The sequence below is a fragment of the Tamandua tetradactyla genome, chromosome 14, assembly GCF_023851605.1.
Source record: "Tamandua tetradactyla isolate mTamTet1 chromosome 14, mTamTet1.pri, whole genome shotgun sequence".
NCBI lineage: Eukaryota > Metazoa > Chordata > Mammalia > Pilosa > Myrmecophagidae > Tamandua > Tamandua tetradactyla.
Window position 1 is genome coordinate 84,876,711 of NC_135340.1, and position 20,570 is coordinate 84,897,280.

At 34.5% G+C, this 20,570-nt stretch overlaps 1 protein-coding gene across 11 annotated transcripts in view; it reads left to right on the top strand.

Moving 5' to 3' along the window:
• Positions 1-20,570, top strand: part of MAP2K5 (mitogen-activated protein kinase kinase 5) — a 318,144-nt gene that overhangs the window by 67,257 nt on the left and 230,317 nt on the right. For all 11 annotated transcript variants that reach the window (XM_077128319.1, XM_077128315.1, XM_077128316.1 and 8 more), the window contains one exon: positions 19,917-19,956. In XM_077128319.1, coding sequence (XP_076984434.1) covers positions 19,917-19,956 — 40 coding nt within the window. The remainder of the gene's footprint in view (positions 1-19,916; positions 19,957-20,570) is intronic.

Here is a 20,570-nt window from a genome sequence, read left to right on the forward strand (position 1 = left end):
GTAGGTTTCTGGCAAGTTGCTCTAGTGCCTGGAACCCTTGTGGAATCTTATAAATTGCCCTAGGTATTCTTTGGGATTGGCAGGTTATGATAGGTAGCAAGGTCTACCTGAAGCCTGTGTAAGAGCAACTCCAGAGTAGTCTCTCGACCATATTTGAACTCTCCCTTCCACTGGTACTTTATTAATTACACTTCTTTCCTCCCATTTGGTCAGGATGTAATTGTTGATCCCCCACAGTGCCGGGTCTGGATTCATCCCTGGGAGTCCTCTCCCACATCGCCAGAGAGTAGAGTTTACTTTTTTTAAAATCTTTTTATTTTTTGTGTCAGGTACACTCACTTTTTAGATGACCCTTGTGACTAAACAAATGCCTCATTTCTTCCCTTCTTCCCTGAAACTTGTACTCTTTGAAGTTATTTATGAATACATTGTCAGAATATTAATGCTGATTTCCAAACTTCAGTCACTTCATCATATGATCCCCTGGAAACTATATCTTTGGTTTTTTTCTTTGCCGTGATTTCATGGGTGTATTTGTGTGTGTATTTTAATCATCTTTGGAATATTGTTAGTATTTCTTGGCTTGCTGGTCTTTATAAGAATGTTAATTTTCCTTCTCCCACGTGGAATCCCTCTTACTGCCTTTTCCTCCCATTTATCTTTCTTTAAAAAAGATGTATGATATATTTAAGCCTTATCCTCCAAAATAGATTGGAAAGTAGCACCTTCTCTTGACAAATCTCAAAGGACTCTATAAAACAAAATGTTGCTTAAGTTTTGAAGGAGAATTTCCTAATACAGTTTGGTGATTTTTGGAAGTCACCAGAGACATCTTAAAAGAACATAGTAAAATTGGTTTTAAAATCCAAAGGTTTTCCTTCTGTTGTCCAAAACATAAACTCCTTAGTATAGAGGAACAGTACCATGTGTAGGGAAGTTACTCAGATTCTTTCATGTTAGTAGGTTTAAAGATGTCTGTGCAGATGGTATAAGGTATGATGGTAGTTTGAGTGTATTCAGTTTTTATGTTAAAGGAAAAGATCTTTCCTGCTTTATTTTGATCCTAGTTATGATGTGCCTGTTTGGTGACGTCTGTTGTACACAAAAGTGCACAAAATGAAGATAAAGTGCCTCTCTCTGGCCTGACAAAAGCCATTCCTTTGCAGCATGGTAACTGCAATGAAAGTAAATAAATGAATGGACAGCAATCACAGCCTAGTTGATGAAACTGTTCAATTAAAGCACAGGCATTTACATGGTGTAATTTCCCTAAATTGCCAATGAGCCCCTTTAGACACAACCAGTGTTCAAATTGATTTCAGCATTGATTTTGGCTGAAGCTGATAAATTTCTGCTTGTTAGTTAAAGTAATTTTGCAGAAGACTTTGTACTGCAGTATTGAAGTGTTCATTTAGCTGATGGTTAAAAGAGGAGTTATTTACAGAGGCCTCTACTGTTGTTCTGAGATGGGACAATTCCCCAATCATCTTTTACTTTTAATTTTTTAGGCTTCAGTATACCAATCAATAGGTGATTGAAACTGATTAAAACTTATCCAACCAGCTGCCTATGGCAGTTTAATTAGAAGCTGGATGATTCTTAAATTAAAGTTGTCTTATTTTCATTGTATAGCTATCTTCCAGAAGAGTAAGGGACTAACAGTGCTGAAAACTTAGTTTGGCTTTGCTAAGATATCTCACAAATGCTAAATCACTCAGTAGCTATTCCTAAGGCAACTCAAAATGTATTCAGAGGCTTTTGCCTTTATAGAGATTATAAGTAATAATATGCTTACTTGCCAGCCAAGGGATTTTTTTTTCAGACAAGGGGATACCTTTAGTATAAGATACATATGAGAGAATGGCTGTTTCTGATGTATATCTAATTTCACAAACAAGATAAATGCTTAAAGTTGTTTTTTAAACATTTCAGTGTGGGATGAAACTAGCCTTCATGGTATCTTGTGCATTTCCCATCTAAAATCATAAGCTTTGAATTTGTATCTTCTGTTCTGTTTTGAAGTCTTGATTAAAGTAAGTCTCCACTGAATGAAAACCAAATGTTCTCATAAATGCATGTTGACTTTTCAACAGTATTTTTTGCAGGATTATAGGAGAGAGATTTTCGCTTTCTTTTTTTTTTTCCAGGGAAGCTTCCCCATTCTCATTTTATCTAGTGTAGGACAATTTGTTGGGTTTTTAATGGAAATGGGTTAATATTTCCGTCATAGGGGACATATTACATTTGGTACTTCAGGGAGGAAGGGCATAAATGGCTCACTTTTCAGAGGTGCATTTACTCTTTTAATCCACTAGGGTACTATTTAGTGTGCTAGAAGAGGTAATTTAGTAAATCGTACCCTAGTGGCCTGAAAAAGTTAATGCAGCTCTGAAAAGTGAGTCATTCAATCGATTTTCCCTATTGCTTTTAAAAACTCAACACTGACCATATCCAGAGAACCTTGAAGACAACTGGAATTAGACAATCTGGAAGCAACTATTTTATGTTCAAACAAGTCTTATTGGGAAGTTCAGATTGCCTTCAAAGGACCTGAATTCAGTTTCTACTCCAAGCACTTACCAATTAAGAATCTTTAAGCAGCCATTAATCTTACTGAGCCTTGGTTTCCTGATCTATAAAGTGGGTATAACAATATCTATCTCCTTTTCTTGTTTTGGGCCAAGTATCTTCTATTTATTAATAAACAACTATAAACTAAAGACACAATAAAATAGTAGTTATTAGTAGAAGGAAGTAATTTTTTTTTTGTATTCTATATGGTGTGTGTGTGGGGGGTCACATTTCATTCTTTTTCCATTTGAGTATCTCGTTATTGCAGCAGCATTTGTTGAACTTTTTTTTTGTTTGTGCGTTTGCTTGTTTGTTTTTTGGGGAAGTGCATAGGCTGGGAGTTGAACCTAGGTCTCCTGAATGGCAGGCAGGAATTCTACCACTGAACTTCCCTTGTACCCTGAAGGAGGTCTTTTGAAATAGCCATTGTTGTATCTGATTTTGGAGTGTGATTTATTATTAGTTTTCCACCGAGGAACTCTGGACAGGGATTACCTTGTAATCAAGCTATTTCAAGAGGAAAGTTGTCTAGCTAATTAATCCTCAAGATATTATTTTTCCCTACATGTGTTACCTAACTACTCCATTTCTTTCTTCATTCTTGTCATTAGGCTTTATATCTCTTGCTTTTCTGTTTTGTCTGTTATGTTCGTTCAAAACCTTTGATTAAGTGATGACTGCGACTATAGCTTTTTTGATCTCAAAGGTATTTAGACCATATATTAAAAGACATTACTCTAGTTGATGTGGGAAATGTTAAAGGCTTGAACGATGCCACATCAACTTATGGAAGAAATACGGAGGTGGTGATGACCACATTAACTTTGAGACAGGTGTGGGAGTGAAAAAGGGGAATATAAGCAGAGTAAATAGAAAGAAGAAATGATAAAATATAGGGTTACAGGAGCTTTTCTCTGATTGGAAGTCCTCCTATTCCAGCCAACTTCCTAATATCATATGTTACACTAATTTTTGAGCTGGGTGTATGATCAGTATCTTAGAAAGAGTTATTGATATCTGTAATCTAATAAAATGTTTGATTTGATGTTTAAATAGTTTTGGGGGCCTGTTGTTTTACATAGAGTATTTTGCAATCAGTAGTCTAACATTTGTAATAGATTTTTAGGCAGAAAAAAGGTTGGCACACACTGCTGTTCGAGCAAGTACAGTTTACATAAAAGCTTATTTTTACAACTGCTGTTTACTTTGGATTTTAACAGCTAGAGCCTGGCTAATGTGTTTGTCTATTATGGAAAGCAACAGCTGTCAGTGTTGAGTTCCATGAAACAATTTGAATTTTTTTCTGTAGGTAGTTATTTTAGTTTGTGACAGCACTCCTTAAAATTCCAACCGTTAGTCCTAAATATTGGTCAAATCTGTCCCCAGAGAAACATGCCAAGCAAACAAATCTCTGAAAAGACCAAGCAGTAAAACTTATTGCATAAACTGAACCACAGTTGGTTTAGATTTGGTTACTGAAAACATATCATTGAATTAATTTCACAAGGTAACTAAAGGTTTTCGTTTTGTCCTGTTTGTGTATGTGTGTGCATATACTCACGTGCATTTATGCACTTGACTTTTATGAAGCAAAAAAATGTTTTACTTCAGAATTGTTTAGCTTTAGAATCTTTTGGTATAATGTAATATAACCAACTGTCAGTTTCCTCATTTTTAAGTAGTAGCCTTAAAGTGCATGATCTCATGTGGGTATCTCTTTCTAGTGATATAACTTCTTAATTTCCACCATCTCCTTTCTTTTTTTGCTTTAATAGTTTTCTTTTGAGTCAAGACTATAAAGTCTGAAATGAAAAACTTCTAAGTAGAGAAAGATGTCCTTGTTATTCTAAATTTACATAAAATCAACGTTAGTTCTGTTTTGTTTTGATTTTGGTCAATAAATAAAATAAATAAATAAAGCATCATATAAAGAATAGGGAAACAGCATTTGTAAGTATAGGAATCGATGATCTAAATCATCAGATTGGCTTTAACGGATGCCCATGTATGTAATTTTGATAAAGAAGTAGCTTTAATAATTGAATATGACTATCATCAACTCAACTTTCCATGTTAATGAGAATTAGATAATTATAATGAATAGCTAATCAAAACTCATTTTAGACAGTAGTTTGTCTTCTCCTAGTCAAACTTTTTGACATAATGAATCACATCTCAGAGAGGTTTCTCTTTCACTTTGACTCCTTTCTTTTGCCCTGCCTCCTGGAAGTACATCCTAGAAATCTCTGTGGAAGTTCAAAATATCCACAAGCTGTGAAGTTTTGTCTGAAGAATAGAACCAGGTTTATCATTTAGGAGAGGCGCTAATTTCTCTGCAGCGAGCTAATTGGGACAAATGCCTTTGTCTATAACTTTATTTTTAAATAGCCTTTGCTCACATTCTTTCTTTCCTCCTGCCTGTCTTTTAAGAGACCCAGTGAGCAAAATAAATAAACATCCATTCATTGCTGTTTACCTAGAATAAGACTATCCCTTTCTAATTATTGGTTATTTCTTAAGCCAAATCTAACTGTTGCTTTTACTGTTTAATGACTGGATTATTTTCTTAGGTTTCCTGTCTGTATGGAGAACTTTCCAACAATTGATAGCACTCTATAAATAATTCAAGAGTAGTTGTGTCCCTCTTTTCACTAACCTTTTCTGAAGTTTGCTATGCGAGAAGTAGAATTTATGTCAGTGGCATTTATTTTACATAGTTTTTAAAAGAAATTGCCCTGCCCCCTTCACAGGACAGTGACAACACTGTTATTTCAATGTTCCTGTTTTGCTGCTGTGATTAAAAGTCATTATATATATGATTACTTTGGAGAGTCTTGCTCTAATAGATGAAAAATGATAATGGGATTTCCCTACTCATTTTGATGACCATTTTGCTAATAAATTGATATTCATAACATTATATCCTATTGTCAGACTTGCTGAAATCTGAAGTATTTATAATCAGGTCAGTGTTCAGCGCCCCCTCCCCCATTTTTTTTTGTACATTGTATGGCAGGGTAGCATTTCATTCTTTTTTCCACGTGAGTATCCCATTATTGCAGTACCATTTTGTTGAAGTTTTGCTTGCTTGTTTGTTTTTTTTTATTTGCTTGTTTATTCATTTTTTGGGGAAGTACATGGGCCTGAAATCGAACCCAGATCTCCCACATGGCAGGCAAGAACTCTACCACTGAACTACCCTCGTACCCCCTCCCCCATTCTTAAATTGCATTCTATCTCACAATCACTAGAGAAGAACAGATGATCCTTATTATAAATTCTTTCTGCTCATAATGCAAAATAACTTGATTGGAATATGTTTAGGCACTATGTAGGCTAGTGCCATAGAAATTAAATGCTTACTTTAATTGTATGAGAGTTGTGCAAGCTTTATGAGAAAATATATGATCAGCTTTAGGTTATTTGTTTTGTGAACAGGAGTCAGCTGGGACGATTCATATTTTTTTGGTTCTCCTAGAATTTGAAATGCTAAGCATAAATAGTTTCAGTAAACATGGTAAAATACAGATGCAGTTGATCTAATGCGTGACATAAATTTGTGTGAGTATCCAGATGTTAGAATGTGAGCATGGATAGTTTCTCCCTTATGTCCTATTGGATGTACAACTTTCTAACATTTTGTTTTCAGATTTGTCTTTTTCTTACTTGCCTTTGAAGATTCTTACAGAAATTTGATTTATTCTTTGAATTGTTGTATCTTTATAAATTCTCATTTGGATTTAGATGAATATGAACATATCTCACCTTTATGTAATGTATTGGCCTATCTTTAAAATTTTTAAGAACAGAAAATAGAATCAGTTGCGTTCATCTCCAAGTATTGTTTTTGAAATCACTCGCATGTTTTTATGAACACCTACTGTGTATAAGGTACTATGCTTGATAGTGTGGGAGATATAAAACCCACACTATATACATGGCCTCAAGGATATCATTCTCGCGGTTCTATTGCTAGCTTACTGTCTGTACCTTCTCATCTCCTTTGGTTTCTTCTCAGTCTGTCTTCTGAATTTGGAGTGCCTTAGGTTCAGTCCTCAGATCTCTTCTGTTCTCTATTTAATTCACTTTCTAAGTAAACTTGTATATTTCCATGGTTTTGTATATCATCCATACACTGGTAAAGCTGAAAGGTATGTCTCCAGCCTTGCCTCTGTTCAGAATTCCAGACTCATATCTCATTAGGATATCTTTTAGGCATCTCACTATATCCAAAACGAAACTCTCCTTCTGTCGTATTTCTCATCTCAATAAATGGGAGCTCTGTTCTGGAAATTGCTTGTGACAGAAGCTTTGCAGTCCTTCTTGATTCCCCTTTTTCTCTCAGACCATACATTAAATTTACCCACAGGTTTTGTTGGCCCCACTAACTCTCACCACCTCTATTCCTGACATTCTGTTCCAAGCCATTATTACCTTTTGCCAAGATTATTGCAGTAGCCTCCCAACTAGTCTCCTAGTTTCTACCCTTGCTTTCCTACAATGTGTTCTTTTTACCCAGAAGCCAAAGTTATCTTTTTAAAACATAAGACCTCTCCTCCTCCCCCAGTGACTTTTCACATTACTCAGAATAAAAGCCAAGTCCTGACCTAAATGGTACATTACGCCTCTGAAATAGTTGCCCACTTTCTTTTGCTTATGCCACTCCTGCACACATGTCAGGCACATACTTCTACCTTGGGGCCTTTGAATTTACCATTTGCTCTGCCTGGAAATCTTTTCCCCCAGATATCTATCTGGTGTGTTCCTTCACCACTCAAATGTAACCTAATGAGAATGGTATTCCCTGATCACCTACCCCCTCCCCAATATAAAATTACATGCCTCTAGAACCCTACTTTACACCCTATACAAAAATTAATTCAAAATGGATTAAAGACCTAAATGTAAGAGCCAGTACCGTAAAACTTGTAGAAGAAAATGCAGGGAAACATCTTTAGGATCTCGTAATAGGAGGTAGCTTCTTAAACTTTGCAGCTAAAGCACAAGCAGCAAAAGAAAAAAATAGACGAATGGGAACTTCTTAAAATTAAAAGCATCTGTTCCTTAAAGAACTTTGTTAAAAAGGTGAAGAAGCAGCCAACTCAATGGGAGAAAATATTTGGAAACCATTTATTGGATAAAGGCTTGATACCCTGTGTATATAAAGAAACTATACAGCTCAACAACAAAAGAGCCAACAACCAAATTATAAAATGGGCAGAGGATATAAATAGGTACTTTTGTGGAAAGCAAATACAGATGGCTAAAAAAGCACATGAAAAGATGCTCATTTTCATTAGCAATAAGGGAAATGCAAATTAAGATGACAATGAGATATTACCTCATACCTATAAGAATGGCTGCTATTAAACAAACAGAAAACTGCAGATGTTGGAGAAGATGTAGAGAAATAGAAACACTTGTTCACTGTTGGTGGGAATGTATAATTGTGTAACTTCTGTGGAAGACAGTTTGGCAATTCCTCAGCAAAATAAATACTGAGATACCCTGTGACCTGGCGATACCAATACTCAGTATATATCCAGAAGAGTTGATGGCAGGGATACGAACAGACGTTTGCACACCAATGTTCATAGCGGCACTATTCACAATTGCCAAAAGATGGGAACAACCCAAGTGCCCATCAACAGACAAATGGATAAACAAAATGCAGTATATACATATGAAGGAATATTATGCAGCAATAAGACAAAAATGTCCCGAAGCAGATGACAATGTGGATGAACCTTGAGGATATAATGCTGGGTGAAATAAGTCGGACACAAAAGGACAGATATTGTATGATTTAGCTATTATGACTCTGATAAAGGTATTCTTAGAAGTTATGCTGTAGAGTATAGTAGACCTAGAGTTACACAGAAGCTAGAGATTGAGGAAAGGCTACCCAAACAGGATGAATTAAATGCAAGGGGACGGATAGAAGTGATGGTAGCTGATTAGCGGATTTACAAGTAACAGTGTGATATTGAAGGTGAATATGATTGAAAGGTGATGTATATTGCTATGTATCCCTCTGTTTAAATTTATAATTGTGAGTTCTCATATGAACAGTGTCAGTGGTTCAACAGTAGAGAAAGAGTCAATAGTAGAGGTATATAGAGAGGAAATTTAAAATACTTGTTATGGCCAGTAGTTAACAGGAAGTCATCAACAGTTCCATAGCACTACCAGGGGCAACTAACTGGGGGGTGGGGGAGAGGACAAGTGATAAGAGATAGTTTTGATTTGATAGTTGGTGGTGTTGTATTTGCCAGTTCTTTGTCATTATGGACCAAAGAAAATTGTTTTGTTTTTTTTTTTAATTATATTTATTTATGAAGCATAACCACATACAAACACATTTTTACCATATGGTCATTCTGTTCTTGTTATATAATCAATAACTTGCAATATTGTCACATAGTTATATATTCATCATCATGATCATTTCTTAGAACATTTGCATCAATTCAAAAAAGAAAAAGAAAACAGAAAAAAATTCATACATACCATACCCCTTACCCCTCCCTTTCATTGATCACTAGCATTTCAGTCTACTAAATTTATTTTAACATTTAAAATTGTCTTTAAAAAATTGCATGCCTCTAATCCCAGTCACTGTCTGTATCCTCACCTTTATTCTTTTTCATTGCACTAACCATCACTTGACATTTAGTTGATTATCGTCAGTTTTCCTGTCTTACAAAGTATGCTCCATGAGAGCAGGGACGTTGTCTGGTTTGTTCTCTGCTGTATCTACAGTGTCCAGAATAGTGCATGGATCAGAGGCATGCGTTAATGGCTTATGAAGTAAGTATCTAATTTAAGGGGAGAACATATCATACACTGTGATAGAAGTTGGAGATACAGCAATGAGAAAAAGTGGTCCTTGACCCTATCCTTTAAACTTCCTGTAAGATAAAACATAAACCCTCTATTAAGAATTTAAGTGTACAGTATAAAGTATGTACAAGTGAATTAAAATGACAATATTAAAGAGAAATGATAATTTATAACATATGAAGTATCATAAGGCAATAGAATAGTCGATGCCAAATGGATAAATTAAACCACAGGATAAGATATCTCGTAAATGAGATTTGAATATGTTTTTTCCTGATTCCCACCTTCTCCATTCATGATGTCCTGAAGTTAAATTCATCTCACACCAGTTTTTTTCATGGTAGTGGAAAGAGTACAGGGGTTGAATTGAGATAGACCCAGATTTAATTCTTGTATCTGCCATTCACAAACTCTGTTGCTTGAGTGAGTTACCTTACACCTCTGAGTCTATTTCCTCATCTGTAAAATGTGGCTGAGACATAGAACATAGGGAAGTTAGAATCTTTTTATTAATTTAAAAATTTTTTTTAAAATATGACAAAGAAACACAAACATTCTTAACATATGATCATTCCGTTCTACATATATAATTGGTAATTCACAATATCATCACATAGTTGCATATTCATCATCATGATCATTTCTTAGAACATTTGCATCAATTCAGAAAAGTAAAAAGACAACAGAAAAAAATCATACATACCATACCCCTTACCCCTCCCTTTTCTTTTTTTTAATTAAGTTATTTTTTATTTATGATATATAACCACATACAAACACATTCTTATCATATTGTCATTCTGTTCTTGCTATGTAATCAATAACTCACACTATCATCACATAGTTGTATATTCATCATCATGATCATTTCTTAGAACATCTACATCAATTCAGAAAAAACAATAAAAAGAAGACAGAAAAAAATTCATACATACCATACCCCTTACCCCTCCCCTTCACCGATCACCAGCATTTCAATCTACTAAATTTATTTTGACATTTGTCCCCCCTATTATTTATTTATTTTTAATCCATGTGTTTTATTTGTCCATCGATAAGGTAGACAAAAGGAGCATCAGACATAAGGCTCTCACAACCACACAGTCACACTGCGACAGCCATATCATCATAGTTACCTTCAAGAAACATGGCCTCCAGAGCACAGCTACACATTTTCAGGCAGTTCCCTCAAGCCTCTCCATTACATCTTGACTAACAAGGTGATATCTACTTAATGCGTAAGAATAACCTCCAGGATAACCTCTCGAGTGTTTGGAAGATCCCTTACTCCTCCCTTTCATTGATCACTAGCATTTCAATCTACTACATTTATTTTAACATTTAAAATTGTCTTTAAAAAAATTACATGCCTCTAATCCTCATCACTGTCTGTATCCTCACATTTATTCTTTTTCATTGCATTAACCATCACTTGACATTTAGTTGATTGTCAGTCTTCCCCTCTTACAAAGTATGCTCCATTTTGCTCTTCCCTCTTTTGGTCGAGAAGATTTTCTTAATCCCTTGATGCTGAATTCCAGCTCATTCTGGGATTTCTGTCCCACGTTGCCAGGAAGGTCCACACCCTAGGGAATCAGGTCCCACGTAGAGAGGGGAAGGGCAGTGAGTTTGCATGCTGTGTTGGCCGAGAGAGAGAGGCCACATCTGAGCAACTGACGAGGTTCTCTTGGAGGTGACTCTTAGGCCTAATTTTAAGTAGGCTTGGCCTATCCTTTGTGAGATTAAGTTTCATATGAACAAACCCCAAGATTGGAGGCTTGGCCTATTGCTTTGGCTGTCCCAACTGCCTGTGAGAATATCAAGAATTCTCCACTTGGGAAAGTTGAATTTTCCCCCTTTCCCTTTCTCACCATTTTCCCTAGGGGCCTCTGCAAGTACTTCCTTATTCAGTATTCAAATCGCTCTGGGATTTATCTGGGCATCACTCTGGACAAACGTACAAAATCTCGTGCCCTACACAAGGTTCCGTGTACTTTGGTGTTCGATTAAGCTGTCTGCATAAGTTATATTAGGAAATACACTAGTCAAAATATAAATTTTGTACCAAATAAACATTTTTTGCTTGTCTCACACATAGGTTAAAGTTTTAAAATATTAATTACCATCTATTTTCAACACCCTGCATTATTGACATTCCTTTGTTCTTGCTCATGCAGAAATATTTTTAAATTTGCGTGTTTAATCACTATCATTATACACTCAAGGCATTTCTAGATTTTATACCATCGTGGTCTTTATTGTCTATCTTTCCTTCTGATTTCATTTGTGCCCCCAGGCCTCCTCCCTCTATCATTCTCACATTCAGCTTCATTCAATGTTCTAACATTATTGTATTACAGATAGGTAGTATTGTGCTGCCCATCTGAATTTTTACAATCAGTCCTGTTGCACAGACTGTATCCCTTCAGCTCCCATTACCCAATATCTACCATATCTGTAAAATGTGGCTGAGATATAGAACATAGGGAAGTTAGAATTTTGTTTTAAAATTTATTAATTTTTAAAATTAAAAAAATATATGACAACAGAGAAACACATTCTTAACATATCATTCCATTCTACATATATAATCAGTAATTCACAATATCATCACATAGTTGCATATTCATCATCATGATAATTTCTTAGAACATTTGCATCAATTCAGAAAAAGAAATAAAAAGACAGCAGAAAAAAATTCATACATACCATACCCCTTATGCCTCCCTTTCTTTTTTTTTTAATTAATTTATTTTTTATTTATGATAAGCCTTCTCCATTCCACCTCCGTTCATGATGTTAAATTCATCTCACACCAGTTTTCTTCATGGTAGTGGAAAGATTACAGCGGTTGAATTGAGAAAGACCCAGATTTAAATCCTGTGTCTGATATTCATAGACTGTTGTCGTGAGTGAGTTACCTTACACCTCTGAGTCTCTTTCCTCTGTAAAATGTGGCTGAGACATAGAACATAGGAAAGTCAGAATTAAAAAAAAAAGTTTAAATAATTTTGTAGGCCCTTAGGGATTGTTAGTTTTTACCTTTTCTCTTTTCCTTTCTCCCATCTTCTATCAATTTTATTAATTAACTCATAAATATTTGAGTTTCTACTATGTGCAGAGTGTTGTGCTAGGTACTGTGTATACATTGCTGAATGAGGTAGATGTGGGCCCTGTCCTCAGAGAGGATAAGTCTGAAAGGTTGACTGGGTAAGGTTCCCTGTTTCTTTTAATCACCATTACCTCAATTCTCCCATTATCTTAGTTTAAAATTTTAGGCTTATCTTTTCCATCCCCATGTTTCATAAATTCTCTCTGGTCAAAATCCCTTGTATCTGATATCCCTTTTTCCACACCCAGTGTACTACTTAGATTCATATCATCACCATCTCTTTCCTAAAATGTTTTAACAGCCTTGTAAATGTTCTTTGTTCTGTTTTCTCTTCCTTTCCAATAGCATTGTGGCATTTGCTGCCAGGGTAATAATTTTAAAGAGCATTATTACTACCCTGTCCAAAAATCTTCACTGGTTTTGTATTGGCCCTCAAATTGGGTGCAGCAGTCTTTGAACAACAATAATAAAAGCTGAAAAACCACAAAATAGTATGCTCAAAAGGCTGAGAGAAAGTAACTGTCTCAGTCAAATTAGTATTCAAGAGTAAGGGAAAAATAAATGACTATAAAAGAATGTGTATATATGTGTGCATATATTTTTACATATACATGTATGTGTTTGTATGTATATAGAGAGATGGAGAAAAAGATGAAGATAATAAACAAAATATGTTTATTACCGAGGAATGTATGTTAGGAAGAAAGACATTGAACCCAGAAAGGAATAAAAGAAGGAATGGTGACAATTTAGATCGTCTGAGTATATAAAACAACAGAAATAGTGATTACTTTAGGGGCATCAAAATGAAGTGAAACAAAAAGACAGAAAAATATGTTAAGACAAGTAGGATTGGTTAGAAGAAATTAAAGCATTCTAAAATTGGAAGAAGGATAGAAATAGCGATTAACTTATTTTTTTGTATGCTGTATGACAGGGGTCACATTTCATTCTTTTTCCATGTGAGTATCCCCTTATTGTAGCATCATTTGCTGAATTTTTGTTTATTTGGTTTTTCATTTGTTTGTTTGCTTGTTTGTTTGAGAAGTGCTTGGGCCGGGAATCAGTCAAACCCAGGTCTCCCACGTGCAGGTGAGAATTCTACCACTGAACTATCTTGCAACCCCCAATAAGAAGTAGCAATTAACTTTTTATTTTGTTGAGATAGGTGTGGTTGTTAAAATTATATAGGTAACAACTAAATGACAACGAATAGAATATATAACTTAAAAACAAATAGAAGAAATAAAGGGGGGAATAATCCAATATAACAGAAAGGAAAAGCAAATAAATAAGATGGTAGAAATAAATGCAAATATATTGGCAATTGCAATAAATGTAAGTGAACTACTATTGCCATTAATAGATTGATTAGGTTGAGTTTTAAAAAATATATACAGCTGTGTGCTATTTTAGACTATTTTAGGAGATATTTGTAAAACAGACACAGCAAAGTTGAAAGCAAAAAGATGGGGAAAAGATACTAGGCAAAATTAATCAAAAGAAAGCTGTTGTCTTTTATTATCAGACAGCATGGACTTTAAGGCAAAAATGTATTATTAAGGATAAAAAGTATTACTGCATGATGATAGAAGAAAAAGAGACTTTGAATACATAGCACTTCTAAATTTGTATGTAATTAATAACATAACCATAAAATACATGAAGTAAAAATTGATAAAATTACAAGGAAAATTTGATAAATCCACGGAGTATGAGAATGTCTCTCAATAATCAATAGATCTAGCAGACCAAAAATAGTAAGAATATAAAAAATTTTAACATCATAATTAACAGACTGGTCACATAATTATCTGTAGAATTAAACACTAATCAGATTGAGAATATACTTTTTTCAGATACTCACAAAATTTATTTTTTAAAAGTTGACTAAGTACTAGGCACAAAGCATGGCTTAATTAATATCTAAAACTCTGTAGCACAGAAATTACTTTTTCTTACTATAATGCTATTACTTTAGAAATCAGTAACAGTAAGTCAACCCATTTGATTGGGAAATCAAAATACACACATCTGAATAACTTATGAGTTATATAATACATCATAATTGAAAGAATATTTGCAACTGAACAATAAAGAAATATGTTATGCTAAAACGTGTGAGATACTGCCTAAGTCACCCTTAAAGGATGGTTTTACATACATTGGGAAAAAACTTGAAATGCTTGTGCTTAGCATCTAACTCAAGAGGTTAAATAAAAAGGAGGTAAACTTAAAGAAAGTGAAAGGAAGGAAATACTAAAGAGCAAATATTAATGACATAGAAATTCAAGAAACAGTTCAACAAAACTGAAAGCTGGTAACTTGGAAAAATGATCAATATAAAAGAGAGAAAGCGCAAAAAATGAAATTAGGAATAAAAAGGAAACATAATCCTAAATAGAGAGATATCAAAAATAATAGAATACAATGTGTAATTTTATGACAATGAATTTGAAAACAGACAAAATGAGTAAATAGAAATCCTTTTGTTCTTTCAGTCTGTCTTAGTGGGTTTTACCCTTAAACTACTTTCAAATCCTGAAAACTTCCTAGCTTCTTAACATTTAATGCATGCTTACTATTCTCAGTGCTTTAACTGCATTGTAATTTTAGCTGTATTATGTTTACCTCATTGTATTAGCTATATTGTATTTAGTCTTTTGAGTCCTCACGACTCTCAGAGGTAGGGACTGCTTTTTCCATTCTAGCGTTGAGGCAGCTGAGACTTCAAGAGGTTTGCTAACAGACCAGGTTCTTCCAGATTAAGAAGTAGCAGAGCGAAGGTCAGAACCCAGGCAGTCAATTCAGAGGCCCCACTCTTTTCTCTTTTGCCTCCCATAATAAATTGAAAGTGATTGCAGATACTTCCTTGCTGGAGAGATTTGGAAGTGATGATCATTAGCCTGATAGAAATAGGTCAGTAGCACCTTTGTAAATTCTGAATTACGGTTTCACTGCCCTAGAAGCAGTTAAGGAGATACAACATCACCACTTATTTCCTTTAGGTCCTAAAATAATGTACATTCTGTGAGAGTTCTAGTCTTGGCTTTGCCACTAACTAATTGTATGAATTAAAACAAGTTTTTTGACCAGGTTTGGGCATTTCAACTGTCAAAGAAATTAGATTAGACATTGTTCTGTATTCCTACTAGCTCAGTAAATTCTCTTATTCTGTATTCTACCAAGATTGGAAGTAATATCAACTTTGCTGTCTAGTCATCTAGAACTTACTATTCCAAATGGAAATAAAAAGAGTAATAAAGTATGTATATTGTGTCCTGTTTTGCTGGATTCTTTAATTGTTCAAAAAATTTATACCAGACTACTAGCTTTTGCCACCCTCAAGTGTATATGTTGTATGCTTAATTTTAAGGGCTGGGGTTTTTCCCGTAGGACATGTGCTGGTCACAAACAAAATGGACCACTCAAGGACTAAGCAGTTCTCTCACAAAAATGCTTTCTCCATTGACTCATTAGAGTGGGTAATTACTGTGATGACAACAAACTAATTTGAAGTGTTAGCTGTTAATTAAAACACTGCAGAAGTTTTATAAGTTATCTTTTGGTATAACCAGAGCCTCCATTCAAACGTCGTTAATCACTTTATAGTTAATGCATTGAGGAAGTTCAAGACAGTTGAGAGTCAGTAGTCTTTCAAAGGAACAAATTCCTTTTCTCCAGGTAGAATGTCATTTGCAAAGTTAAGGGACATACTAGACTCATATGGCTGGCATTGCCTTTGTCTTCTTCTCCTTGTTGATTAAATGTTAAATTGGTACCGTCATTGCACTGTAAACCAAACCACTTTATTGCTTGAAATTGAACCCAAACTTCAACGGGTGAATTGGTGTGTGTCATAATTAAATCATCAAGCCTCTCCTTTTAATTCACTTGGAAATAGGAGACCTTTCTTTTGGAAAAGCGATTGGCTTTCTTGACAAGCTTATTAAGTTGCCAAACTGTCCCATGTGGTATGTATATTAGACTTTCTGCTGATCATTCGTTTATTGCTGCTGCTGGTCTTAGAAGTCCAAGTGTTGCTTGTGGTCCAAAGTAACAACCCAGTTTTTGAATCCTATTCTGGATTTCAACTACTTAACTTCATATTAAGTCCTTGGTTAATGATTTTAATATACAGTATTTAAAAAATCTAAAATTGGAAGAATCTATGGTATGCAAGGGGAAAATAAAGTATCATTCTTAAATCTTACATAGTATATTACCTGCATTTATATGGAATGAAGTAACTAAATTCCTTCAAATTAGCTTAATTCAACAACTTCTCTCTTGGGTATTGAGAAAAAATACAGTGTAACTTTTAATATATCAGTTTATTACATGAATTTGTATATATCTTAAATCAAGTCGTGACCTAAAATGTAGCTTCACATTGTAAAAGTCTGATATTAAAACAAAAAGTGTTAATTTGTTCTAAAGCAAGTATCATATAGAGATTCCATTTATAAAATGTTAAAAAATAATTCAATTGGTTTTTTATGAAGTGTTTATAACTTGGAAGGTTGATATTTAGAAGAAGTATTTAGATACTTTTACACATTAAAGGATCCATCGATAAAGTGAACAGTTGCCACCTAATTTTTATAATCTTACCTTTAAATGAGATATATCTGAATTTCTCTATAATTAATTGATATAATAAAGACTAAGATTTCCTTCCACAATTGGCTCTATCATTGTACACTCAAGTAGGAAAAGCAGAATGTATAAGTTCTTGTAATAGTCATATTTATACATATAAATGCATAGATATGTGCATATATGTATATATTTTTTCCTGGTCTTATCTCAATCTGTAGCGTTTTATATATGAAAAATATATTACAAATACCTGTAGGTTTTCAATAACTAAAGTGTTTCTATAAACCAGTCAAAGGTCCCCAGCCATAAAATGCCTTTAAAAACATTTTTCATTGATTGCACAACTCTGTAAATTTACTAAAAATCTGACATACTTTTTTTTTGAAGATGGCAGTATGAGGTAGTTTTTACTTTTAATTTAAATGAAGAGAGCCAGCTGCTACCTTAACATTCTTTTTTTTTAATTATTCACTTTTTATTGATATACGTTATATATTCATATACCATTTAATCATCCAAAGTGTACAATCAGTGGTTCACAATATCTTGTATAGCTGTGCATTTATCACAATTGACTTTTTTTTTCTTTTTTTCTGAAAAATAACATATATACAAAAAAGCAATAAATTTCAAAGCACAGAACAACAGATAGTTGTAGAACAGATTTCAGAGTTTGGTATGGGTTACAATTCCACAATTTTAGGATTTTACTTCTAGTTGCTCCAAGATACTGAAGACTAAAAGAAATATCAATTTAACGATTCAGCAATCATATTCATTTGTTAAACCCTACCTTCTTTGTATGACTCCACCATCAACTTTGTTCTTTCTCCCACTCTTTAGGAATACTTGGGCTATGCCCATTCTAACTTTTTCATATTGGAAGGGGCTATCGATAATATGGGATGGGGGATGAAACTAGTTGATATTCTGGAGAGGCTCGTCCCTCTGCCTTTCAGGACTTATCTGGTGCAGGGACCCATGAGGAGATTGCAGGTTTCTGGAAAGTTACCCTAGTGCATGGAACCTTTGCAGAATCTTATATATATTGCCCCAGGTGTTTTTTAAGATTGCTAGAAATGATTCTAGTTGGGATTTGGCAAGTTATGATAGGTAACAATGTCTAATTAAACCTTGCAAAAGAGTGACCTCCAGGGTAGCCTCTCAACCCTGTTTGAACTCTCTCAGTGGCTGTTTGAATTCTCTCAGCCACTGATATCTTATTTGTTACACTTCTTTTCCTGTTTTGGTCAGGATGGCATTGTTGATGCCAAGGCTAGACTTATCCCTGGGGTGCATCTCCCACGCTGCCAGGGAGACTTTCAACCCTGGATGTCATGTTGCACATTGGGGGAGAGCAATGGTTTCACTTGCAGAGTTGGGCTTAGAGAGAGAGGTGGAGGACACATCTGAGCAATGAAAAAGGCCCTCCAGAAGTAACTCTTAGGCATACCTATAGGTAGGCTAAACTTCTCCTCTATACACATAAGCTTGACAAGAGCCAGCCTCAAGATCAAGGGCTTGGCCAACTGTTGTTTTGGGTGTCCCTAATGTTTGACACAGAATCAGGAGTTTACCTGGTGGTGAATTTAATAGTTGCATATTTTTTCTACTGTCCCTTAAGGGACTTTTGCCTTGCAATCTTAAGAAAATTTTATCATACGTAAATTATACGTCAGTAAAAGGTGTTAAAAAAAAAGTGTCAGAGCAACTGAACATATATTCTGCTAGAATAGCAGAAAATGATGTTTCCATTCTGGTGACAGTAGAAAATGTAAGTTTTTATTTTTATGTTAAGAAATAAGCAATTTAAATAAATCGATACCAAGAAAAAATTTTGACTGCTTGCTGGGCAGTCCATAACTGTCCATAACAGGGGAATTCCTGAGGAGCTTACTTCCATTCCCCACGTCTTCCCCTCCTATCTTAACACTATCCAGGTGAGAGGCAGAACAATGTGATTCTGGTTCGGGTGTAAAATCCTCTGTGGATTTTTGTTCTTCCAAATTTATTTGCTTCTTTATAATTTTATGGACTTATATCCTAATAGTGCTTGTTTTATGTTGTGTAGTTTGTTTTGAAATTTTTATCTATGCCAAATTATTTCTGGACAGTGATCAGAATATGCAGTCATTGCAGTATGTGTGTAAAAGGCCACATTTCTTTTAAACATAAAAGATTTTGATAAGAAGTAATGGTATTTTATTTCTGCATAACTAGTCTCTTAACTCTTTTTCATAAATAAATCTTTATATTCCTTGATTAAATTTCTAATTATTTCACTGTATCTGATCATTTGACCTTGTCTCTCTTCTGCAGCTTTTTTGATACTGAGTGGTACAAGCTTTAAGAAAAGATAAACTACATGCTTGAGCTTTATTACTGTGTAGTTTCTTATATTAAATTATATTTTAAGCCATAGCTAATTATGTGTATGTTGAGATTATTTTGGTAAAATGTAGGGACATAGTTTATCTGCATATGCAACTGAAAGAAACAAAAACAAAATACATATTTTTATGGCTCCGTGCAGTGCTTAGTATAGGTCTATGGAGGACCCTCACACAAACACAAAAAGGCTGCATTACCTCAGAGGGCTGTTGTAAAGTAATGTATAATGAAGCATTTGTAAACCATTAAGCACAATAGAATGTTATTTGTGTTCTTTGAATGTACCATGTATTCCATCACTGTGGATGCTTGTATTTGCATATATGGCATTAATAATTTTGTAAGTTGTTTAGCAGTTTTGTGATTTTGATATATATATATTTTTTGCTTCTCCCAGAGCCTATCATGTTCCTAGTGGGAAAATACTAGCTGTAAAGGTAAGTTTTGGTTATATTTTATGAAATTCTTGAATCTACCTGCTTTTCTTTCTCCTGTTAGCTTGAGCAACAGATATATCAGAAAGGAGGTGGAATAGTTTAAGGCTTGGTGGTAGGTGGTAGAAGCTATACCCCCTGTTGTGACATTCAGGCACCTGAAGGTGTTTTACGTATGCCTAAAAGTAGTCAGTTATATGCTCCTTACATTGTAATTCTACTCATTATTATGTACACTTCTATGTTCCCTGCTGAGTGGCATCATTATCTCCCTGGACATGCAGCTCAAATCCTTGGTAGTCATTCATTCCTTTTTCTTCTTTACCTGCAACATCCTGTAAGTCACCATATCCTGTCAGAAAATTTCCCTGAAATATATTATTTGTCATTTTCTTTCTGTTCTGATTCCCATAGCTGCTGCCTTGGATCAGGTTCAGTTTGCTTCCTATTTGGATTATTGAAATAGCTCCCTCACTGTTATCTTCAGTCTTTTCCTTCCACCTTTTATGCTACAACCAGAGTTGAGAAGTTAATCACAGATCCGACCATGTCATTGTCTTGGCCCTCATCTCCTCCTTAAATCCCTAATCATGAACAATAAAGAACCTAAGATGTCT